This window comes from Anopheles stephensi, chromosome 2, assembly GCF_013141755.1.
Source record: "Anopheles stephensi strain Indian chromosome 2, UCI_ANSTEP_V1.0, whole genome shotgun sequence".
NCBI classification, from domain to species: Eukaryota; Metazoa; Arthropoda; class Insecta; order Diptera; family Culicidae; genus Anopheles; species Anopheles stephensi.
The window spans coordinates 25,919,050-25,945,678 of record NC_050202.1 but is presented as its reverse complement, the minus strand read 5'-3'; the positions used below and the strand labels follow the sequence as shown (position 1 = coordinate 25,945,678).

General features: G+C 45.6%; 1 protein-coding gene across 13 annotated transcripts in view; it reads right to left on the bottom strand.

Moving 5' to 3' along the window:
* The window catches only part of LOC118505936 (optomotor-blind protein), a 132,211-nt gene that overhangs the window by 79,054 nt on the left and 26,528 nt on the right, over positions 1-26,629 (bottom strand). For all 13 annotated transcript variants that reach the window (XM_036042447.1, XM_036042442.1, XM_036042449.1 and 10 more), the window contains exons 3-4: positions 11,238-11,351; positions 10,234-10,387 (exon numbers count right to left, since the gene is read on the bottom strand). In XM_036042447.1, the coding sequence (XP_035898340.1) occupies positions 10,234-10,387; positions 11,238-11,351 (268 nt within the window). The remainder of the gene's footprint in view (positions 1-10,233; positions 10,388-11,237; positions 11,352-26,629) is intronic.

The window sequence follows — 26,629 nt, the reverse complement described above, 5'->3', positions numbered from 1 at the left end:
AAGCTAGAATATCGGTGGCAGCCCTGTTTGTCACCCAACCAGCAATCCACTGCTAACGGTGAGTTCTAATTTACGAGCATTCCTCACACACACACACAAACAAACTCCCACAATGGGACATTAGGGGATGGATAATCGCGATGACGATGACGTGAGAAATGATGAATGTTTCCTCCCGTGCTTGAACGTATCATTCCAGGGTGAACACAACGAATGGAAGTCCCCGGGATATTGGCCCTTATTAGCCTTACAAGCCTCGAGAATGAAAGTGAAGAGGCTGGTTTTGTTTGCGGTTTGTTTCTGGAAGGTGGTCAACGGTTGGCCCCACCACGGCCCTGCGCGAGTGTACCGAACGCGATCCGTAACGTTTAATGAGCATTTGTGTTTCCGTGGGCGCCTGCTAACGCTTCGCGGGTCGTTTTTTTTTTTTTTGTCGGTCCCCAGCTACGTGTCCATACTTCGATGAGGCTTATTTATTATTACAGGCTATAGGGAACCCGTCCGGCTCATAACGAAAAAAACAACGGGCCAACAAATGCTTAACGTAACGTTTCAAATCACACTTTTATTGACACATTGTTCCAGGCGACGGTGTCGGATCGTGGGAATCGCATCGCATTTCCCTCTGGTTGGTTAGTTGTGGTGGTGTTTTGTTTTTGTTTCGGGTTGGAAAGGAAATTGGCTCGCATTTAATATAAAATTCAACCCACCCGCTCGGTGCTTACGGGTCGATAATGATGGGTATTAAAATTTCGTCAAGAGTTCTGCTTTGCTTTTAAAATGAAAAATACTCAAGTATGTGTGTGTGAGCGAGGGAATGAAATAATGGAATATAATAAGAAATATTTCGGTCAGGTTTAATAATCTTCACGCGTACGCATCCCGTCGATGCATCCTGCAATTGCTTGTGTGAGTGTGCGCGAGCAGGCACCTTCATTCATGCACATCCGACCGCACTGACGTTACGCGTAACGCATCACCTTCATGCTCATTAGCATCTTCCACCCTTGCTTTCTGTCTTGGAACGGCCGCAACTTTCTGTGGGACCGTAAAAAACCATTGAGGGTCCATACTATGAATGGCCGTGGTAGTTTTATGTATGTGTGGGGTTAATTAGATTCCCGAGGTGTGATAACGATTTCACGGAAAAAGCGGCAACAAAATGGCTACCGTGGTAGCGCTTCATGCCCCATCCAAACTGTCTTTAATCCCTAGTTTGAGCCTGTTTTTCTTGTGACGATCAATCATTATTGTAGAAAGAAGAAGGATGGAACAAGGTGGGAAAACAAGGTTTTTGACAGCTACAGCACAACTTCCGGGAAACGTCAAGTGGTACTGGATTAGATAAAAATAGCCTGACCGCAAAGGGATGAAGCGATAAATAGGTTTAAGCTGGGTTATGAGTCCCGATAGTGCCGGAACTTGACTTGACAATCCATTGCGAGATCGGAACGGTTAGAAAAGCACCGAAAGATCAAAGTAAGATCTTATCATAGAAAACAAGGAATAGAGCGGTCGGGAAAATGCTTTTGATAGAATAGAGTTTGTCTCTTAAGACAGTTTTGAGTTGAAGTAGCTGATTAGAGGGGAAGATTGAAGAGGAAATTTGATGTGCTATAAAAATGAAGTCAAACAAAGTTCATTATAGCACCTTCAAGACGAGTGTTTTAGGTTAGACATCGTCCATACAGATTTTTGTATCTTCGATTTAATATCTTTATCATCGTCAACTTTCAAACATTTTACTCTTGGAAACGATAGTTTTATAGCAAACATCCCCAATAGCAACATAAGCCGAAAAGCATATTCATCATCCATCCCGAGCACACCCACGGAAGATTAATGTGATCCATCAATGGCTGGGCTCGGAACCGTCACCCGATCGCACCGCTCTCCCTGTCTCCTCGTTTCTCCTTTTGCACGCTAATCGTGAAATTAACTTGCACACAGTCACCTCACAACGCAAAAGAAGTACCGCCAGCCGAGAGAGAGAAAAAGAAAGAAAAAAACTAACAACTCCGTAGAAGGTCGAGATGTGCCTACCGGAGCTCCCCAACCCATTTCTGACCATCGACCAATTTTGGGGCATAAAAAATTAACAACAGCAACAACAACAACGGCAGCATGTTCCAAAAGCCGACACCCGCCTGTCCAGTTTGATCCAAGCCCATCGGGCCATGGATCCGACATTGCAAAGTCGGCGCGGCATCGTTTTTGGAAGACTTCATTATCTTCCTTTTCCTGCGGCAGTGTTCACGCGCTCACTAGCCCCGCGCGGGCACTTCCAGCCCAGTTCAAATCTGTACACAAATTCGAATTAGCTTACATGTCACTTGAAAACGCGACGAAGTGTTAACGTTTTAGCGTTAACCCGGGACACGGTGGGACACACCGGGTTTACACTCCCCGTTTCGAGCACAACCGATTTGGCGATTCAATCCCCTGGCGATGAGTCAGTGTGGAATGTTTGGAGAGTGTTAGGCAGTTGGATCCTTTTTTGTTTTTTTGGATATACCCTCGTAAGAAATATCATGCTAGATCGGCACTCTATGAATGATGTGCGGTGTCGGACGGTCGGTACTGTTCGTTAAAAAGAAGCCGCCAGCAAAAACCGCTCGAGACACAAGGTATTGTTGGAACTCTCTCTCTCTCTCTTTTCATTCAATCTGTTCCCTCCGACGTGTCCAGTGCCATTGATTGACATCTTTCAAATAATAAAGAAGAGAACGTCTTGCTGTCTTCTGCTATGCAATAAAGAACAGATCCCCGTATCGACCGTGTACGCCGGACGGATTCTTAAGCAACGGCTCCGATCGCCGATTTGAATTCGACACTCGGCCGCAAAAAAACATTATGCAAAATACCCCAAACTCGCGCCTCGTGATCGTGATTATGATTGCACACCGCAAACCCCCCCCCCCCCCCCCCCCCCGCGTATGGTCACCCGGAATAAGTGATGAAGAAAATTGGCCCTATTATAAATATGGATGGCTACCGGTGCGGCATACCTAATGAGCAGCACTGGACCCGGTCGCAAACATCCATCGTCCATTCCGATTGTCTGGACGTGGTCCGGACCGTACACCGAAGGTCCAATCTGTTTGATTTCTTACCGATTCTGTCGGTATCTGTTCGCAAATAAAATCTCCGTCTCCGGGTGAGGTGTATCGCGTCCGCCACAACCACCACCACCCGGACCGAAGCGCAAAAGATCCTTTGATCCGAACCAGTGAAGTGTGCAGGCCCACGGGCATCAAGATTTCACCAAACCGAAGCGATTATCCTTCTACTACGCTGTGCTCGGTAAGCGATCGTCCCGTAGCTCTATTTCCAGCGCTCCGTACTCACTTACGGCTAGCTGTCCGCTTTGGGACAAACGGACCCGTTCGTATCCCTAATGCAGGCAATAAGGACGAGTGCCAACTACATGCTCCAATGAACCCGAACTGGAGAGCGAACTGGAGAACGTTTGGTTTTTGGACAGAAATAAGCGTACGGGCGTGTGTGATGTCCTAAGATGTCCTTTGTTGCGGAACCATCCGACCGAGTGGTTCGGATCACGTGTGCGTATGTGTCGACGCCTTTCATGTGTGTAGGGACGGTTTAGCAGAAAAGGATAATTTGAGCTAATTTTAAAACCACATCGTAGAAAAAACTTTATCGTACGTGGGTTTGCCAAATTTCGGGCACTCAAGGGTGTTTTGGGATGCGTGTGTGCAGCAGCCAGTATGTAGGGCTAATTTTACGCGCCATCAAGCTCAACTGTTGTCAGGCGTGTTTCGTTTGATTGAAGCTAATGAAGTGAAGGGATTGAAGCTGGAAAGCCACAATGGGGAGTGGGTGTCCTTTTTGTTGTTGCAGAATTGAAGAGTCCTAGGGGAATAACGTTACATATTCAGAATGGACTACAATAAAATATTGGAAAAACGTTGTCTTGATCCTGAACTCTTATTCAAATCTCTTGAAAATATCTCTCGAATCTCTTGAAGGCTATCTAGAATTCCTACCGAAGTAAGTACCTCAGTTACGACTTGAGCGCACTCAATCTTAATTCCAACCTCACCAAACTGTTGACCAACTGCTACAAATCACACCGGATGAGTGTCTTCTGTGTTCAGGAATAAAAGAGTGCTTGGAGAATTTGCTTCTTGAGGATTGACCATAAAATAATATTGGAAAATAGGTTTTGTCGATCCTGACGACTTTTTTCATCTTCTTGATGATATATCTTGAGTCTCTTTGCAAGCATTTCCCTCCAACTATCTAGAGTTTGACTACCGAAAAGTAGCTCAGTAACGACTTAATCCCACAGTAATAATCTCCATTCCAGCCTCACCAAACTGTTGACCGACCGCTACAAAAACACATTTCACCTCAGAAAGCTTCTGCTGCTGCTGCTGCTACCAGAGAAGGTTTAGCAAACATCAAACACACTCTCGGCGGCGATCAAGTGCAGTAGCAGCGCGGCTACTGCCACAGTCAGCCTCAACAGCAGTCTCACCGAAAACAAAACAAAAAAAAGGGAAAGAATTGACAACAGGCAAACAGAAACGATTCCTAACCAAATTTACACAACACGACGGCTCCCAAATGGCGCTTCCACGGCTAACCCGAGGGGACTCAGCAAAAAAAAACAACGCATTCGGCATGCGTCTTCCGATTTCGAAAATCCCCTAACCCAACGGGGACGATATGGCGTCAGCGTCAGTACTGTGTTTGAATGATGAATTGCGTAGAACTTGACTTGCTCCCAAAACAGGCCAACTGTCATACGGGGGGAGACAGAGAGGTTTTTGTTTGCGCTGAAGATTCATTTTTCAACCCACCGCCTACCCAACCCACCCAACCGGGCCGGGCGAGAGGGTGTGACACACAAGAGGAAGGTGACAAGTCAATATTGAAATGCACCCATTTTACTCGTCCATTCACTGCACCTGGCGCTGCCTTCGCGCTGCATTGAACGGATGCGCCGGGATGGAGGGTTTCTTTCTTCTTCCTCCCACCCCCCCTCCCCCAAAGAAAGGAAGTAATGATACGGCAAATAGAAACCGGGAAACTGGGCAGAGGGACAACTCTCGGAAGCAAAGCTTTGTTTGCCTATTTGTCTAGCCTTAATGTACTTATGCATCTCGGGGTTGAAAGGGATGGTCGGCAATTCTTGCCACACAAAGAATCGATCAGATCAGTAGCAGTCGGTCGGGAGGCTGCGACACTTGACACTTGCTTTGTTTTGCTATCTTATTTGAATTCCATCTTTAGCTGCTCAAATAAGAAAGTGTACTAAAACGTTCAAAGTTGTACTAAAAACTGATGAAAACCACTGTCTATAGATATTTCTTGTCTAGCACCCAAAAAAAAATCTTGATCTTAAGTGATCCCTTTCGACATCTCTATCGCTTTGCCAGCTGTCAGCGCCCTTCAAACCATCCCAAAGCGACCCTTAAATAACTGCATCACACAGAACATTCAATTTCCAGCCAAAGCAGATAATGGAAGCGATCCTCGCTCGTCCTTAATCTCGCCCAATTCCATCACCAATTTGTACGATCCTTTCAGGGCGCACCGCGAAATTTTACCTGGCTGGGACCTCCTTCATTGCATTATCCCTTGCCACGGCGCAACTGCACTCCGACTGACAGGGAGCACACAAAACTGCTCTCTTTTTGCGCTGCTAGCTGCGGTTGTGGTCCAACCCGCTCGTTCGCCGTTATCGAAACGTCTAAATCTAAATAGAATTCCTGCTCAAGCGCAGCAGCAGCGAGACCGCTTCTTGCAAATTCAGTCAACCGTTTACCGACACAATAGAGAGCTCAGGAGAGCTTACCTCTCCCATTACACCGAACCACCGACCCAGATTTTCCAAGCCAATTTTCGACCGGTAGCGATGCCACAAAAGCCTCGCTACATACACCCCGAAAAAGCAACCACCGCTGCTACTGCTCAGCACAATTGCCCCCGAGGAGCCATCAGGGAGCGCGCGCGTCTGTTTGTACTTTACCGACCGGCACACACGGACACATTCAGCTTTCCAAGCGGGTGACTCAATTACCGTGCCAACCCGATGCTGAGACCCTCACAGTGGCCCTCGGGGTTCCACTCATTGCATCCTTCCCCCGAGAGGACGAAGCGGTCGTTGCAGTCGAAGTCGAGAGAGTACCTTTTGGGGTTCGTGAAGCGAACAATGGGATCAATGTCTAAATAATATTCCTAATTTTCTAAAACATTTCATTGTGTGTGCGAAAACCGTTTGCCGAAAGGAGGAAGAACTAGCACGACTCCTTCATATCGCCCCCGAGGGGACTTTTCGGCTGCCGGGCAATGGCAGCCGCGTACCTTCAAGAACAAGGAACTATGCACCTCCGGTGCTCGTCTATATGCCGACTCGTCGATGGAAAATCGCGACCAAGGACTCTCGGGGTTCTTGGGTGCTGCTAAGCATGTTAACGCATCACCACCGACTTCCTGCGGTGCTCGAGCTCTCCAATGGCACGAATTTGGTGAGTTAGATGATATTTTTTTTCGCCTCCAAAAAGGATATACAATGCCCGAAGAACATGACATTAGCAAGGCAAGGATCCTTCAATTCTTCGCCGCTCTCTACAGGCTCTCTCACCCGTAAGACCGTGGCCCGTCTTAGCAGTGGTCCACCGTTCTGTCACTCAGCAAGCCAGTGAACCGTTTCCGGAGCCGGTTCGGTTTTCTTATCCTCCGGCGGTACGTTTTGCGGTCGTCCTTCGGATCGATGTCACTCGAGCAAGCAAACCTGATCATCGACCAGATGCCACCGGGGAACAGAGGCACAATGTACATAAACTTGTTTCTTTTTTTTTCCTTTGGTCGTCCTTTATCGGTCCGATGTACCTAGCTGGCGGTGAGGGCGGTCTGCCGGAGACATTAATGGCATGTCGGAATAATTTCCAAAACAACCGATTATCGCTACTTTCACTATCAATGTCCGCTTGCGCTTCTCGGCTACCGCAGATAGGGCGAACCATTCGAAGGCGAATAGGTCCTGAGGACAGGCACTTGAAGGTTCGGGAGGTTTTTTTCATTATTATTAAAGGGCTAATTTCCTTTATCTTCCAGCGGGGACCATAAAAAAACAGACCTACAGAGCTACCTTTTTTTTTGCTTCTGTTTGCGTGTGACATCCAGGGTTTGTCCAGCTGTCGATAATTAGGAAGGTAAGAAGATGGGCATCACCTACAAAGCTGCACCCGTAAGGATGAGTTTTATTAGTGACAGATTGGGACAGGTGAACAATTTATGGACTTTGCTTAGCAGATAATTTACATGAAAAACCAATCGCTTCTCGAACTAGTCCAACTCGCTGACACAAGTCTTCTAAACCAAACCCGGTAGCAAAAGCTACCGGTAGTCTAATGCTTCACTATCAAAATCAGCTCACTGGACACGACGCGAGTGTGTATGATGATGAGTTTTTTATTATGCTGTTTCGCTTTTCTATTCTACCCGCAAATTAAACCATCCATCAAACATGGCACATAGCAGTGCGCCAAACAAAAACAAAACAAATCAAAGAAAACATCAATGCAGTGCAACCGACAAAGTAAGACGAGATCCTCTCGTGTGTCCTGCGCAGTGTCCGCGAATCGAGCCGCGAACGTCTCGGCCTTTATCATCCATTATGTCGGACGCTTGTTTTAATTACGCTTTTGCGGCCAGTTTCTTTTTTTGTTTTTAAGCCATCAGCTTCGTCGAGGTTCTCTCGCGTCCGAAAGCCCCGACCGACGATGGTCTATTATTTGTACGCCTTTTTGCTCGAGCAGGCTGTTTGCACAAGCGTCGTTTGATTTCGACGGCCGCGATTAGGTCCGATTTGGTGGAGGGACCGTAGACCGTCTCACCGGCCAAACCGATGCCCGTATCGCGCTCCTTCATTTTTTGCGTTTGATTATTTGCGTCCGCAAAGCGTTCGCTTTGGAACGTTTGCTTTTGCACTGTCCATCTCGGGGCTTCTTCGCAGTAGGCGTAGTACGCTTCGGGTTCCAATCCATCCAACGGCCTGACAGGCCATTTAGACAAATTTGGCACACCAAAACGGGAGCTCTTCGGGAGGCGAAAACCATGACCAACATTATCAGCACCATCACCACCACTATCTCCGTCCCAGCGCGGTGGGGCCGCATGTTTACGTTTACGACCGCTGATGGTGAATAATTTTTAATTCCCTCCGTAATCCCGGGCACTGATTGCGGATCGGGACGTACTTGAGACGCGTTTTTGTGTAGTAAACAGTTCGTTCGAAAAATAATAAACTCGTACGGCAGCTCATCCTACGGAAGCTGTTGATTGCGGAACGATCATCGGGTAAGCCTTTGATAAGTGCCGGCCCGGGTGTGATGGCGATGGGAAGCGAAGCTGACACGGATTTTATTGGCGATGCAAACCGGGCGACAGTGGTGGTCAATAAAGTATGGCAAGCAACAGCTAAGGGAAGTTAGTGGGTAACATTTTGTTAATCTTGAGCATAATTTTTAGTTACAATGCCAGGTCAGAATAATATCAATTTTGTTTAAATTAATTTGCTGATACCCGGTATGACATAAGTAATTTAATTTCTCTGAGTTTTGACAGGACTTAAGGAAGGAAAGGAGGAAAAAAATATTGGACTATATCGCTCATAGATAAGGTTGCATTTCACTTTTCAATTCTTCTTTTTGTTTGGCTCTGCAATTATGATAGGGCTTGTCCAGGTATTTCAGGTTTCCGTGACTTGATTATTCCCGTAGCTGATTAATACCCGTTTCGAACTCTTTTTTTTCAAAATTTTATATTCATAAAAATGAACTAAAAATTAAAAAAATTACATCTGCCATCTTTGACGGACCAACCCCTGTTCATCAGATAAAAAGCCTTTCCATGACATACTAAGCAAGCGTCATCCCATTCACTCGCTTTACTCCGACTGCGAAATCAAACATTTATCAAATCAAATATTATTCAACCATTTAGCGACGCTAATCATTCGCCCGGATCAGTTTGCGCATTGTGTTTTGATGACGATAATTCGCAGGCGGCCGCGCACTTCAATTAACGCACGACAAACGCTGCCCAGCGTCCAGCGTAACACAATTAAACGAAAGATCCACAAACTACCGATCACATCATGCTCATCCGCGTTCCCATGGCGCGTTCCAGCCAGCCAGACAGCCAGCAGACAGGCCCAAACCAACCGATCCTCCAGTTGCGTTTGATTGTCGTGTAAATAAGGCTTCAGCGCTCCATCCCGCTGAACCTTTCATCTTACCGCAACAACAAAAGCGATTCTGGCGGCGGCGGCCAACACCGAAAATGCTTCCAGACGACGATTAAGGCGTACTATTTAGCGATAGTAAACACAATTAATCGTACAACCGTGATCTCGTTGGGAGGACAGCAGGAGGAAGAAAACACAAAATTGTCACACACAAAAAGGCCAACTACTTTGTTTGCTTGCTGCTCGGGAATGGATTATTGGAGGCTGAGAGCCAGGATGAGCGACGACGGAATCAATCCACTGAACCAGGCGCAAATTCAGTGGCGGTGCTTCTGGATGTACTGAGAGGCTGGGTTTTTCTGTTTTTTCCTTCACTCGTGACGATCAAGCTGAACGCGTAGTTGCTTAGATTAAGGGAGGAGGACAACAACCCTATTCTTTCACCTTCACGCCACCAAACGCACCAGAGTGGTGATGCTGCTTCCATTAGCTACACACAGTGGGTCTTAAACACAGGGCAAGAGGTTTAACGCACACAGGGCGGCATCAGTTCAAAGTGAATCGCCGACAAGGTACCATCGTAAAAAACGGAACCTCCGACCGACCGAATGCGCTTTCTTTTTACACCCTCACCCTCACCCATGGCGGGTTTAATGGCACGTTAGATGTGGTCATCCGCATTGACCTTACCGACCGACTGGACATTAATGCCCACGTGCGACAACTTGCCCGCTTGTTCTTTATGGTCGCTACTGGAGTTTGGGTTTTTCTCCCCCCCACCCCAGACTTCTGGTGTTTCGTACTTCATTATCTATTTTTAATGGGATTTTATAAGGTCGCCGCCACACACAGTGACAGGCGCAGGCGAATTTTACAACATTTCGATTAGTAACGATTTTCTTTAAATCGCTTTCGTAAATCCATTTCTTTTGGCAACCGCCAGTAATTCATCCAGACGAAGAAAGGTGCATTATGAACGACCGAAAACTCTGTTTTAAAGATTGAGTACTTACAAATCCGTGCTTATCACTAATGTTGTTGGTAAGCTTCAGCTTGTGAAACGAGACCACCTTCTGCATCCACTGTTCGCCGGTCGAGGGCGAATCCGGATGGATGTACATGCGCTTGGGCATTTCCGGGTCCGCCTTGCCTGCCACCATCCACCGACTGGGGGAGGAAAAAAGAGAAAGGAAAAAAAACGGATGAATTTCCGATATAAAGCAAATAGACAGCATTGACAGCATTGAACGAGCATGATCGACTAAGATATGGGTTTAGGATAGCAGGTTGAATTCTCCACAGCTAAAATCTGTCTTTCGCTTCATGTTTAGAATAAGGAGGCTATGGCAAGTAGAAGGGATTTTTTTTAATTATCTTTTTACTGAGGCTTTGGCTCTCTGAGACCTATTTCGCCTTTTGAAGTAAAAGAGTGTTCAAATTTTACCAGAACGATCTCCCCTGATCCGACCTATTCTGATAGAAAATTAGCATTTTAGTAGCGGCAAAATCTGAAAATTTACAAACTATAATGATCTCTGGAAAGCGGCCCGATGGTAGATGCGAAAGAGCCCCGGTCTTCAAACGGCAAGATCGGGGTTCAAGTCTCATCTGGGCCGTTCCCCCATAGTGAGGACTGACTATCCAACTATGCGGTATCAATAAGTCTAGTAGGCCAAAAATGGCAGGCATGACCTAAGAAGCCGTTACGCTAAGAAAGAAGAAGAGAATGATCGCTGGCAATATGTCAAAATGAACGATGAAATGAACTAAAATGAATCTCGTTATTAAAACGCTGTAAACTAATCATCTGCGACTGATTTTACCTATCGTATCAGGTATGTTCTTTTCATATTAAAGCTTTTACATAACTTTTTACTTAATTCAGTTCATTTAAGTTCTCTAATAGTTAATGCTTCATTCCCTTCACTTAAGTTCTTCAATAACCCTTAGAATCTGTTTCGAGCATTCGCTGGGAGTTCGAATCACTTCTTCAAAAATTCCATCCACGATAACTTACCTGTTGTGAAACTTGTACCGGTAGTCATCCGCCGCCACAATGTCGAGCAGCAGAATGTACTTTGCTTTCGCGTCTAGGCCGGACACGCGAAACTTCATCTGCGGAAACATTTGCCTGTGGATGAGACATAAGAAGGATAAGTTCCGTAAGTGTTCTGCTTTTCTCTAACAGTTGAGTGATGATGAATCGTAAATAAATCATTTCGCGCGGCCCCCAAACGATTTAACAATTAAGCAATAACTCTTTTCAAATGCTACATCATAAAAATCATCGCTCAACGCAGCTGTGGTTGGTAGTTAGTTGTAATGTTTGCGAAAATATCTTTTAGGACTCGTCCAAACTTTTATCACCACTCTCTCATCGCCGTGTCGTGTGTGGTGAAATTGAATATTTACTTTCAATGTACTTCAGCTTCATAAAACCATCTCACCCGTGTCAGCAGTGCGTTTCCGTGCGTTTCGGTGCGACAACACCAATCCGTCAAACAGAATTTATGTCTAAACCACACATACACACACGGAACCAAGCCGACTGCAAGGGCCAGTTTTTTCGGTAATTTACACCATTTTCACTACGCATCGTCTGACGCACCGGCGCACAAGATGGCGCTGTGGCCATTAAACCTCGTCCCAGTCTCACAGACATCAGCAAAACGCATGTTCAAGGTGTCTATTGAATTTATTTTTGTACGAAAAGGGGAAATCTTGGCAGAAGCAGTGTGTGGTGTGGTGCACCTCATAAAATCATCCATTCGAAGCTTAAATTTAAACACTCCCGACAGAGCGACTCCATCCTCGGCCCGGTCCAAAATATTTTGGGCACGGTGGGCATGAGCGCCGGTCCATCAACACCCTAGAGTACGCGAGTGTTCGGTTACGCCTGGCTGGTTACGCTCACACGACGCCAAAATGCCAGCAACAAACGGCTGGCAACACCTTCGGCACCCCGAGCTATCGGTCGCCCATCTTGCTTGTACTGAGCGTGGCGTTCGAGATAGTTGTTTTTAGTACACTTTGTGGGAAGCTTATCGTCCCTATCGGGAGATGGGGTCTGTTCTTTTTTTTCCACGCACAAGGAATTATTAAGGTGGAAGAACTGTAGAACTTCTAATCCGATTCCTCTTGGGGAATATTTTAATTAACGCACCGCAACCGACCGAGAATTATTAGGTTAGGTTAAGTGTCTAGAAAAAATGGCCGCCCGAATGAAGCTGATCATCTCCCACTCGAGCAAGCTAACCGTCACAACGTGTCGGAACAGTCACCTCCACACGGAAAGGGTGTTAGAGCCCTCACAGAAGAATGGGCATAGTCCGAGGTTAGCTGCCGTAGGTTCACGCACACCACGGACGACCCTTGCGGCATATCGCGTCGGAAATCATCTTCCGGGCAGTCGCCGCGAGTCCCGCTGAGTGATTTTATAGGTGTGGAAAACGCGCCAAAGACTTTTCATGATAATTATATCATGGAGTGACCGGTTTCGGGGTTTGTGTTCCGGGCCGGGCGATGGTAGCCGGCATACGAATGTGTACATTATTATGGTCGTAAATTATTGTGATCCATGCGCCCCCACCCAAACACCGGTGTGAGCCTCCAGACACACACACAGTCGCCCGTTGGAAGGTTTCAGTATCAGTGGTTTTGGTGTTGTTTGTTTAATGAGCAACAAACGGTGGGGTGAAACGGATGCTTTTCTTCCGGGCTTTGGCTCCAACATGGCCAAATTGAATCTAAGTTTCAACTGTTGTCCGATGTGGTCTGGAGCTTTCCATTTGGATTGAATTTTCTCATCCATCCATTTTGATTTTTTCCCCCTTTCGGGCTTGTGTGTGTGTTTTTGTCTTAATTAAATTTTCGCTCGCTCGAGACGATGGCGGCGGTCCTTCCATCGCTTCTTGACGGTTTTCGTGGGATTTGAAAAATGCCCAAACGCCAAACGGTGGATACCTCTTGCTAAGCTTTTGTGTTACCCGTTAGACCCGTCGCGGTTAGCTAGCGATGGTCAACATGCGTTTTAATATTGTTGGTTTGTTAGCTGCCTTGCCTTATCCCACTCTCGCGAGGTAGGTGATAAATCCGAGAAGCTTTCTGTACGGCGATAAATCAAGTGTGTGCTAGCGCATGTTCATCATTTTTCACGCCAACACGTTGGTCCGGTGGAGAACGAACAGAACAGATAGTGGAAAATCCTCGACACGGAAAGCATAATTTTTTTTTGCTTCCCCGAAAGCACGACGCTAACTGTGTGTTTTAGTTCGGAACTTTATTTGTAACCGTCTGTAACAGGTAACATGGCACCGTGGTTTTTTACAAAAAATGTAATTTATTCATCTCTATTGCACGGCCGGAAAGCCCGATACCCGGTACCTGTCCTCATTGCATCCAAATATTCTATTTCATTGTAGCTGTTTTTTGCCAAAAAAAGAAGCTTCACAACAGTAAGATGCAATTATTTGGTGGTTTTTATTAATATTTCCACGCCGTGCACACTAATTATCATCCCCGGTTTTTTTTTTTGGGAGGCTTTTTGAGGTGCCTACAAATGGCTCTTATTAAGGGGTGCATTAGCACAAACACAGCCCGCCAAGTTCGGATGAGAGCCGATGCTTAATGTGCTTCACAGGTGGGAATAATAATCTGCCATTTTAGTTGCCCACTAAAGCTTGGGAATAAGCAAACGTGTAAAGATTCTTAATTTTTGTAACACTCTGAGGTTTGCCAAACTGCATCATAATTAACGCTTGCCAATTATAGTGCACGCGTCGGTGCACCGTTTGCAACCCGTCTTTCACACATATAATGGTATGCTGGATGAGCAGAGTAATTTGCCGTAGTGTGGGTTTCTTTTCAGTAAAACAAAATTTTTATTTTGAGTAAAGAGATTTTATAAAAATAATTAAAAAAAATAGTTAAAAAAAGCATGAAATTCGTTTGATTGAATGAACTCAAAGTGACTAGCTCGATGAATTTCCTATGACCAACTTTGCTAGTATAAATGAACGCTTGAAATAGAATTCAACGACTAGTAATGGTAGTCATTCTTGTGTTGGTGATTTCTACAGAATTCTTTTACTACTTTCGATTTTTCATTTTCAAAACAAACGAAGAAAACTCTATTGATAACTCTAATTGAATCAAGTCCTTCCCTTGTTAAAGCATTCTAAATTACTTATTCTTTCTAAAAGCAAATGTAGTGAACTGAATTGTAGTTATTTGTTGATAAAATGAATTTGATCTGCTCAACAGGTCAGCAATTATGACATTAATAATGTGATGAACTCCATATTTTAGACTATGGTATACAAATGAGCATTAAATTGGATTCACCGACTAGTAGCAGAAAATTTCCAAATATATATCATATTTTACAGAACACTTTTAAAAATAAAGATTTTCTGTTAACAAATGCTACAAATACGACACCTGTCATTAACGTAATCTTTTATTTATTTAAACAAAATGAATCAGATCAGGATGAACTTTTAATGAATTAACGGAATGAATATCCCCTTTGCTTTGCTCCCCTGAAACTGTGCTATAAAAATGAACGCTGAATTACTAACGGCCATTATTGAAAGCGTTTATTCACCCGCATTTTCATCATGTTGTAAACTTTTGAAATTAATCTTTACACCTTAAACTGTTTCCCCTCAACATCATTCCTTAAAAAACCATGTACAAATATAACTAAACCCATTACAAAACGATCCGTTAAAGCTTCGATTTAATTTCCTCATTGCTCCCTTTAATCGCAACTATCAAACCATACAAACAACGTACAATCATCAACTTGCTGCATGGTTGAGCAAGCAAAGCAAAGCAAAGCAAAAAAACTACATTAAACAAGACCAAAAATTAAAAACAAATCTGCCCCTTTTATAACCAGATTAACACCAATCAAAGCAGTGCCACCAACGATGGAAGCCAACCAGCGCGTCAACAAGCGTGAGTAGAGTGTCAAACGAGTTCCGGACGCGGCCTGCGATGGCGTGAGATGACCGGAAGGTGAGTTTTCCGAGGCCTCTCGAATAGTGTGTGTGTTTTTTTGTTGTTGCTGTTCATGTTGCTTTGTCTGTACGGACAGTTGTGTGATTGTGGCGCGATATGACTTAATCACTATCTCGCGTGATAAACCGATGATGCGTTGAAATGCGATTTCCCGTTCCGTAAATAAAAAGCAATCGACAAACTAATTCATTTTCAAATGGAGGTAGGAAGGGGCGAGCGTGTGTCTACCGTTTCTATCACGATCCCGATCGTCAACGGTTTAACATGCACACGAACCCGATCATTAGGTATGTAAGTTGTACCGAAAAAACAAACAAACAACACAAAAATCATTTCTCAAACTGCATCTCTCGAAGCGTCAGGGAAGATGATTAATAGTTCCCGGGAGAGAGTGAGAGTATGTGGCAGATTTCTTGGAACGCTCGTATCACTAAGGCTCTTTTCGTCACCCTTTCTTGTTAACGAAAATACCCCCAAAAAAAAGGTTTGTATGAATTTCCAAGAAAACACTACCACTAAACTGTCACAACAAGTGTGATGTGTAGTGAAGAAGAAAAACCCCGTCAACCGAACAACTAGCAATTTAAATTAAAATTAATGTGAGAGGATGACAGTCAGAAAAAAAACACTACAACACACAGAGAACACGAGACAGAGAAAAATAAAACGAAGAACCCTAACAACGGAAGCAGCGGCCGTACGATAAGCTGATCGCGTTTGGGGGAGTGGAGGTGGGTTAGTTTAGCGGATGCATCAACCATCCAGCCCAAGGGACAGGCGGACGTAAATCAGTGTTAATGAGATGATGATAGTGAATCCGAAACTGCGACACAAGTGCACGCGTGTCCAACGCGTTGATAAACTGCATCGCACATTGCACATTCGAGTGCGTTCAACGCTGGTAGTAAGAGAGAGAGAGTGGACGCAACAAAAAAAAAACACTCACATGACACTGATGACAAAAAGGAGACTGCGGATGACAGCTCAACTGTGACAAGCTGCGTCGGTTGACAGCACTCTGAAGGCGATTTGTACGCCGATCATCGCAGAACGAAGGTTTAATTAGAGCGTTAAGTGGACTGAGAGAGAGAGTGAGAGAGGGAGCGACTGGGGGTAGATATAGGGGGCGGCCCGACGGGGCGGGAGGAACACGATTGAAACATGCATCAATATATGTTCGTACTTCGTCAACATCGTCCAACCGGATCGATGTTTTGCCAGACAAGCTGTCTATTTAGCACACACCAGCAGTTTAATCTGCACCGTGCTAATCTGACCTTACCAACTGTCCGCGAGGTCAGGCCGTTCGGGGATGTTGGAGCCGGGTCGAGGTGACCGCCCCGGGTCACTCACTCAAAGCACCGAGTGCACCCAGTCAATGGCCCTGGTGACAAGCAAAACGACCACCGTACGACAAACGGCTGATAACGCACCGCCGCTTGCCCACAATCTGGCCGATGGTGGTTTTAATAGCTGCGGACATCAACAGAAGAGCAACAGAAAAAAACACTGCGTCACCCAAACAAGAATGTGCTGCTGTGTGTAAATAGTAGAACCTCGGACACTGGGCATCAATGATCACGAAACGTCTCTTGTGGCGTTTTGTCACCCGACCGCAGCTTTCACGGTCCATTTGAGACAGCTTCCGCTTGTCCGATAACGGCTGGATGATGGGAGCTTCGGAAGGATGCCACAGTGCAATTGCTTTTGTTCCGATAAGATTAGCCACGGTGGCGTTGATAGGGCGGACACCATACAGATAATCCACACAGTAGCTCGCACTGCACACGGGTGATTCGGATTCGCAACTTCAGCTTACTTTGATCACTTTTTGACAGCGATGTCAACTGCTCGGAGTGGAGGTTTTTTTTTGTGTGTGACAGCTCATTGCACCATTTGATGTGTCATTTTGAAATGCAAATCCTCCATTTTCTTGAAGTGCACAGAAGCTGTGTGCAAAAAAATCCAAAGAATTTTGCATAAAAAACAGCTAGGATCTTTCGCTGTCTGATGTTTATTGCCACCCAGCGATCTTCCAACCATATCATCTCCTTTTGTTTTATGCAACTTCGCTTACAGTCCAGGGCAGTGTGAATAAAAAGAAGGGGTAAAAGCACGTAAAAGGAGAAGAAAATCGTGACATGAATACTTCATAATTTGTAATGTTTGCTTAACCTCAAAAAAAAAAAAGCCCAAGACCCCGGACGTGCATGCGAGGCTTTGCGAACGAGCCAAACGATTCGGCAACGCCGGTGGTTCGTTTACGACCACTACTAGCCAGGAGGGAAAATTATAACTGGCTGGCCAATATGATCATGATTCTTCGTTTCCCCACCCCCTTCTCCTCCTTCAACTTCTCGGCTCGGGCTCGGTAGAAAATGAGCTCCAACGAGTCCAGCAGATCACCGTCCCGAAATTAGGCCTGGCTGAACTGAAACGTTGCAAGCCCGCAGGGTCCCGACCGGTGTGGGATCTCCGACCAGCTCCAGCGTAAGAACGGTCCAGAACTTACCCCCAAAAGGGACGCCACACGATAATGGGCCCCGTCATCGAGGAGCCAACTTCGGTGGAGGTAATGTTTATTTTTCAACCTGTGTGTGTGTGGGTCCTCTCGGCTACTCTGGACTCTGGACAAGCACCCAGGGCAGGGATGGTTGTAGAGTTAGCGCCACACGCAGCCCTTCTGCACGCCCTTTCGTACGTGCATCTCGGCAGGCGCCAGTGGAAAAAACGTCTATATTGAAACGATACCGGGGTGTTCCAGCTGCCCCGGTTCGGGACCCGCGGTCAACTCTTCACGACGACGATGATGACGTTTCTGTGGTGATGATGCTGACGTGCCCGGGTCGCGATGATAATGATGTATTTAAATAAAACAATTTGAATTATTTCACCGGCCATTTTGGCGGTGGAGGTGGGCGGTGGTGGAAGGCAGAGATGGTGGTGGCAGGTGATGCGAGGGTTCCACCGCAAGGGGTGGCAAAAGGGATGAGAAATCACTCAATCTCGATCAGCAAAGGCGCCAGCCCAAAGGCCACGCTTCTAGTGAGTCTGTCGCTGAGCCAACTCCATAGACTTCGGTCGTCACGAACTCGTCTAAACGCGAGCGAGTTGCGTTGGAGTGTCTTGTAATGCATCCAGGCAAGAGAGAGAGTATGAGAAAAAAAAAACAGCTAGCCCCACACATTGAGCCTCTTCGAGTAGGGTACGATCGCGGTACGATCTTCGTGGGTTAAGAGTGAATGAATTGCTGTCCATTTTTTCGTCGAAAGATGTGGGGCTTTGGGCAGCAAATGATTTGTTGGTGGGAATAGGGAGTCTATCTTCTCCCTGTTCTCTTTATCCTGAGCAAGACATTCCGATGTGGGGACCATGTACTAATTTGTTCTACGGAGGGCTGGCTCAAAGGTGAAAGATATTGTGGCTATTAAGACATTTACGGTATCGTGCCTCCACCAACCTTTAACCTTCCGATAGAAATTCCTTCGAACGGAACGAAAGACACATCGATATTCAACGCACCAAAACAATGCCACAGTAACGGTACCAAGCTCGGCAAGAAATTCCTTTCTCCAAAAAAAAAACGCTAAAGACAGCACAGGGCGCCAATGATGATGATGTGAAAATTCATCACCTCCACAGCAAACGGCTCGTTAAGAAAGTAAACATGCATCCACCCGGCCGTGCGCAGGGTAAAGCGAACGCCCAGCACAAGCAAAGCCCAAACGAGCCCAAAATCAATTTGAGACGATCTTCGGGTTCTGCCCATTCGCCAGCGCTCTCGCCCTAGCGCTTCCTGGTGCAGACGTAGCGTTTGTCTGCAGGACCTCCTAATCGAAACGGTGTGCTGGGGTTGGTGTTGTGTGGTTCCAGCCAGTCATTATCACCATCTGCCCCGAGGGGTCTCAATCTTCGCGAGACGACGCCCAACTCTTGCCCGCCCTGTCCCTGTGTGAAGTCTTCCGGACGGTGGGCTTCCCCTAAAGTGTTCAAACACGAGCAAGCGCAAGACGTGAGGAAGGAAGAAGCGAGACTTCAGCAGGACTTTCGTGGCAAGCTCTGGCAGCAGCGTCTGGGCGAGTTGCTGGCCCAATGTAGCTGGAGGAATTGGAAGGAATGATAGTGATCGGGCTCGCGTTTCGCACTGGCCATGTGATTAACGCGCCCCAACGCCCTCTGTCAGCAGCCAAAACGGACGGGATCTTCCGGTTTTGGAATAACCCGGGAGAGAGAGAGACAGAGAAGGACCGAGACAGAGCCCCCATGATTAACGGCCACCCCGTTTTTGTGTGCCCGTACTGAGGAAGAGCGTTCGGTATGCTGGCGTCGCAATTCTGAGACCACCGAATCATAATTCGTGATATTGGCCTGTGGTCCGTGGGCAGGAGGGATGATATCCACGGTTCACGCCCAACTCCGAACCAAAACGCGCAGCAGCGATGATGAACCACCATCGATGACCAACACCGCATCGTTTGCTTATTTGCTTTGCTCCGATACGCTTTCACCCGCCCGTCCGTCCACCGAAGCGGATCCTACAGGGGATCCTTGAAGAGGTTCAAGAGTCCCTGCTGTTGTTTCTGCTTAATGTCCTCCGCTGGCTCGGCGGAAGGGGTCCGGAGTTTTTTGTTTTTTTGTTTTAGGAGGATGAGGCTCGCAGCTTGTTTGGGTTATTGTTATTGGCAGTAATGCTGATATAGTTATTATAGGTTATGAATATTCATGTTGCAGTGTCTGGTAGCGTATTTTAGTATGGATTTTTCTTTTTTTTTTTTGCTTGCTTTGGTTTGTCCGTTTCTTTTCCCGATTGTACTTCAACGTTCTTTTAATTCCTTCTTTTTAGCCAACTTTTTTTTTTTGGTTTGGGTTTAGGAGTGTGCATTGTTTTCCCTGCTCAATTGTACTTCGTGTTTAACATGTTTGCATATTTCTTCCATGTTCTTATCCATCCATTAAAGTTGTGTTTTTTTTTTTTTGGTTAGTTTAAACAAAGTCACCCAACGAAGTCAAATATACGCAACCGAGTGTAAGCTCAGCAAGAATTTTGTGCCCAAAACGTTGGTGCTTCTGTTTAGCATTTTATCCACGATGCAAATGCAACTCGTCAACATTGACCAGGATTCGTCCTCGTTTCTTCGAAGTGCTCGAAGCGATTAATTGAGATGCAAATACGGGTGTGTGTGTGTGTGGAATGTGGCCGATTTTATCACGCACTTCTTGTTTAAGTGGTGTTAATTTTGTCGTCTGTTTGTTTTGCCTCACAGCAAACCCCCTAATTAGGGGATGCACGAGAGAGAAAAAGGATACACAGAAAGGTGGCAATCCTGCCAGCTCTGTTGCCTATGAGGTGCTTCACAGCATTTCTCTTCATTGTATGAACTTGCCAGACTTCATAGGGAATGAAAGTTGTAAGACCTAGGCAACTTCCACCATCCGATTGTCGTTTCGTCCTACATTGATTGAATAATTTCGCGCCAAAAACTGAACACTGCAATTATCTTCCATCACTAGGTCAGCACCACGGACATCGGACGCACATCGTGACGTCGTTACTCATTTAAATAAATTAACCAGTACGAGGGCGACAGCATCAACCAACATACGGGACCGTGCAAAAACAACAACAAAAAACCCCTGAAAACCCCTCACGCAAGCACCCAGCAACGTGTTTGCTACAGTTTCAGCTGTTGCAGGCCATTGGTTGCTGTACCACGGTAGGTTTAATAAGGAACGCCAAACTCGGGACGAAAGTCAGCCAGCGTGCAGAAATTAATTCATAATTTACGACTCATCGGCGTCACCGTCGACGATCGCGTCACGCACCGTGCTCGAATCGATCGAACCTATATGCTCCCAGCAAACTGGCCACCAATTGATTGATTTACTGATTGGTGCAAACCCCTCGATTCCCCGGCCCCAAGCCCCAAGGGTAGTTTAAAGTGGAGCGGTCCTGGGTGCATCCTTTCCGGAGATGGGGTAAAAATTAAACAGACTCGGTGAACCGTTCCATGGTGGCATGAAGAAGCAGAATTTTTTAAGCCGAAGACCCAACTCCCAGCACGGGAACATAATAATTTCGTACGGTGGTACGGTTAAGAAGGTTGGACCGGACGTAACAGATTTATGGCACTGACATTTGCCTCGATACACTAATTATTTGGCGTCAAGCGTCTCATCGCCGAGATTTTTGAGACGAGCTGCCCGGTGAGGTTGAACACAGAAGGTGACGATCGTCTGCTGGAGTATTACAAAAAAATGAGAAACTTGATGCTGGAGAAAGGTTTTATAGCAAAGAATTATAGCAAATTATATCCTTAAAACAAATAAATCTTTGCTTGTAACAGAGTCGCTCTAAGACGTTAGCAACTCAACCACAGCCAGACCTAGTTAGGAATTGTAAACCGAATCGCATTCTCATGCAGACGCAGGTTGTAATTATATTGCAATCTAGGTATAAATTAAACACGACACTAATGATTTATGCTCGCAACCGTTTACCCTATTCCACGTGTGCATTTGAAATCTAACCACCCTGGGAACTAGGTGTGACTCGCCCCACTAAATTGGAATGGCACGTACGAGCGAATCCGCTGCTGCAGTCGAATTCAATTACATTCGCTAACGAACGTTTTCGTTATTGAACTATTTATTTAGCTCATGGCACACACAAACACCACAACAAAAAAATTTGTTTTATAAAAGCACCACCAAGAAGAGCGCCTTTCAGCTAAAGACAAATTTAATTGGAAGCCTGAACATAAATCAAACTGTCATTAGCTGTTGTGCAAGGACGGGAAGCAAAACCTAAATTGATAAAGCAATCAATTTATGATCAAAATGCTAATGTTTCAATCAATCGAACCGGCACATACGATGCAACATAATGAGAATCGAGCGGAAGATGTCACACCGGGACTCGATCAGCTGGTGGGCAATTTGTTCGCTTCCATAAGCTTCCCTATCGGACGGGAAACCCACAAACCTGAAGGCCACCGATGAAAGGCAGGACAGCAGCAACAAAAAATTGCGACCTTACAGCATTGAAGCAAACGAAAACCAGTATTAAACATAGGTAGCAAAATTCCGATCAGACAAGGCCGCAACGTCGTAAGGCAAAAACACTATCGAAAAAAAAAGTTAAGAAAAAACACACACACCGTCTGCTAGTTATAATATAAGTTTCGGTAGGTGAGGAAATAAAACACAGGATAACAAGCTGGCCCGATAATATGCACGCTCGTAAAAGAAAACGGAACAAAGTGAAAGGCAAAGCCTACTAGCGCTAGCGGAACTGTCATGATGACAGGTGCGCCTAAAGCAGGGGTCGCTCGCAACCGCGACTCGGCGGAAGAACTTAAAAAAAAAGGCTCACACGGCTATAAAGGAATTATGTTGCGTACAGCCTTGGCGCATAAAATCCCACCACCCGGACTTCCTCTACCCGTAATGTTCATCCTTCCACCTTCACCACAACGCACAAAACAAAAACAAAAACACCTCCCCGCCGAAGGATGGATTACACTGTCGACTACTTTGTTTTCCAGTCCCAGTTTGGTGCATAATTTCTTAAACAAATAACATAATTTGAGTATTATAAATTATCGTTGATAGTTTTTTGTTTTTTGGTTTCTTCCGTTTCCGTTTCTTTCGTTCTATCGGTCCTGATCGGTTCGGTTTCAGTGTCCCGCTGTCTATTCCCAGTTTTTTTGTTATTGTTTTCTACTTCATTTCCTTGCTTTCCTTTCATCAGAACCATTTGTTTCTTCGGGCTTAAAGGCGCTCTTCTATTTTTTTTTCTTTCGTGTGTGTTTTTTTTTGGGTCAAAAACATTTAACCAACCTTTTTTTTCCTCCTTTTATTTTTGCTTCTCTTCTATTTGACCCCCCAGGACCGAACGCTTTGCTTCCGATGCTGTGGCGCCAGAACCAGTTTTTTGTTTCACAAACGTCCGTGCGTTCGATCGGTTGGCCGTGGCGCGGTTGAAGAAGACGAAGAAAAAACACACACACACCGATTGCCGATTTATCATTCCCTCATCATTCTGGGGCTCATCATTATCGAATAAAAATGGTAAGGAAAGAATAATAACATTAAAACACACGCACGCACGCACACGTAATATTTGGTGCACTTTTGCGTGTGTGTGTTTTTTCTTCCTTTTTTATCCACGTCTTGTTGGCTACAAATATTGCCCGTGTACTGTTGTTTGTAGCTGGGTGTTTCCTTTTGTTTTCCCCTCCGTTTGCCCCAAATTATGCTGGGATAATATTAATAATTTATTTAGCAGTAATTTATCACAATTTGTTAAAAAGTTCTCAATCTTACCGAGCTGGTTTTGGGAAAGGGGGACTGCTTGATCATCTGAGAGGCGAACACTGTCACAAATGCTCATCACATGTGTTTTGTTGAGATTTGAGTTGGGATTATCAATTTTTTGCTATTTTATAATAGAATGCAGAATTCTTTTTTTTTAACAAAATAGTAAGCAAATTCCTATTTAGCTCTTCGAGAAAAATATTGATGTAATTACACATCATATGTTGCTTGCTGTGGCTATAGCAGATGGTGCTGTTTGAGGTCTGAGAAGTCACACAGCTTGCCGTTTCCGTTTTCTTCCCCACGAGTAACGACCATTTCATTCCCGTGTGTGCCCGGTGCCTCACATTTTATCGCTCAACCACAACCTGCAGGGTGCCTGCCAGGGAGTGTGTAGCCGCTGCTGTCATGCCATGCCACTGTCTCATTATCCTGTCGTCGTCCGTCCGATCGACGTGAGGAAATTTGATCAATTATAATTAAACAACCTTTAAAGGACGAGCACGGCGATGTGTCGTGTCTTTCGTCGCGACTTTTAAGAATTATTTAAAATTTTCGTTTTATTTCATCATCTCATCGGAAATGTGAGCGAAGAAGCGGGGGAAAAATAAAGCGGAAAGTTAATTAGTTTCTGCCCATGACCCATCCGTTCGCGCGCGCCCGCTCGTTCAATTAAAACATAATCTTTCACGTTCGGTTCATTAATATTTATCCAAATTTAATTGTCCCACCGCAAGGCAGGCACCAAACCCTGCAGCCAACGTTATCTAAAATGCAAAACGCGTATCCTACGTCGTGTTGAAAGCGACTGTCACGCTGTTGCAAAAAAAAACACACACACACACACATCGTTGTCATTGCATGTCCTTTATGCATTCGTAATGTCGTGCTGGAGTCCGGAGAGCTGGATTCACAAACGAATTCAATTCAATCCTGTCCGCAAAAGCTGAAGCTTGGTTATGCGTTGGGACCTTGAAGTACTGTCTTTTTTTCGGGGCTGGAGACATAATGAATTGTGTTTGACCAGCTGAATCAGGTTATAATTATTCAAAGATGTTAATTTTATTTTTTGGCAATTACAATACACACAGCACACGATCTTGGGCGATCGATCTGAGTGTGATTAATTGCTTAATTAGGTCTGCAAAAGTAAGGAATATTTTAATTTCTCAAGAAACACCTGAAACATAACAAAGTATTGCTACAGGGAAACCCTTTCTTTTCTTTCACCCCAGCCACTACCACCGCGTGCCAATTAATCACTTATCTAATGAGCAGTAACAACCCACCAGAAATCAGATCTCCTGCTTTCCTATCAATCAGCGATCAAACATGATGATTAGCGGGGAGCCACAACCCCTTTATTGCTTCTATCACTTATAAATACTATTTTCCAACCTTTCGCCACATAATATGTATGAGAAAACCGGCAAGGGTGCAAAAATCAGCCCACGAACGAAGGCATTCCTCTCACAAGCTAACACCTTGTCCGAGACACCTGTCAGGCAGACACACTCACACACAGGTGATAGTTATGCAGCTATGCTGCTTGAATCAAGGCTCACCGCCTTACCAAAGTACGTACAAAAATCGCAGCAAGCGGGATTAAATTATGCACCTGTGATGATGATGCCTTGCAGTTGCCTATAACACTAGGGACATCACCACGGATAAGACAAACAGGCATAATCTTCCCCTTAACTATGAGGCGACCACCGCAAAAGGTGTTTGATAATTTATTTATGCTGTGCCAACAACAACCCCCTTTTTGCCTCCTGCTCCTCTCCCCCCCTTTTCCTCCTTTCTTCCCTCGCCCACCGAAACGGGGGTAAAGAAAGTGTAAGGAAGGATGAGAAGAAAAAAAACTACACTCCATGTTCGCTCGCGTTGGGTTTTAATAAAGTGTTGATAAATTGTAAAATTACATACACCACCACCAGCAGCAGCAGCAGCAGTGGCCGGCCGGTCAGTCAGTTGGTGATTTGGTGTCGAGGTGACGTTTTTCTGTCCCTCGGTCGGACCACAAACGGAGAATGAAAGAAATAGCTACAGCACGGACCACGGCAAGCGAACTACAGCGAACATAAATAACGCCATTCGCCATCGGACGGGTTGCAACGGGTAGCGCAAAGAATGGTATGTAATTGGCAAGCGTGTCAACAGTGCCCGGTGACATAAAATGCCAACGCTCTCGGCTCGCATTGGCGTTATGATGGTCAACATCATCATCGCCATCGCTGGCAGCGTTATGAGGCGAATGGCACGGCCGAGTGTGCCGGCGCAACGCTTTTCAGACCCAGAAATGCCCAAAGGCAGCGATTGAATCCAAAATGAACTCGACTGCAGGCACTGCAGATTTGCACCTGATGATCACGTAGAGCTGGAGGGGTTGGAATGAGAGGGGGGAGGGAAAGGAGGTGTTGTCCAACGAGGGTGGGTTTGGCTTGGCATTGACTTGAGCGTGTCTCGCTTTGAATGGTGCGAGGGTCCATTTATGGGCGCAAAAGCGTATTCATTCGCTCCATTAGCGTTCGATCCTGTGCAGGGAGTTGAAGGGTGGAAAAGAAGTCTTGGAAGGGTGGGATGGCTGGTGTCTTTTGATTCACTTTTGCCCCTTAATACCATCAAGGATGATATCCTATCCTTTATAGAGCGATGCCACTATTTTTTTTCCCGGGCCACTGTTATGCTCAAAGAAATGGTCTTTTAAATGAACTTGTAACTTGTTTCTTCACAAGTCCTAAAGGCGCTCTGCCGTTACATCTTCGTCTTAGAGGGAACTAAAGGCAACAGAGGGGAAAAAAACTTATCTCTCCCACACTGTTCTCCCCCCTGGGAGCAATAATCATTAATGGTTAAATGGTGAGGCACGATGCACGGGAGAAGACACTTCCAACGTGAAAGTCGGCAGTCGGCCACGTCAATATCGATAATTACCGAACTGATAAACGATGGTTCGGTACCAAAACCGGGGAAGCAAAGGGGAATGGGCCAGCATTCGGTAAGGCAGCAAAAAAAAAGGAGGGATTTAATCTTTTAATGGCGTCCCATTGGGAATTGGCGAGATGA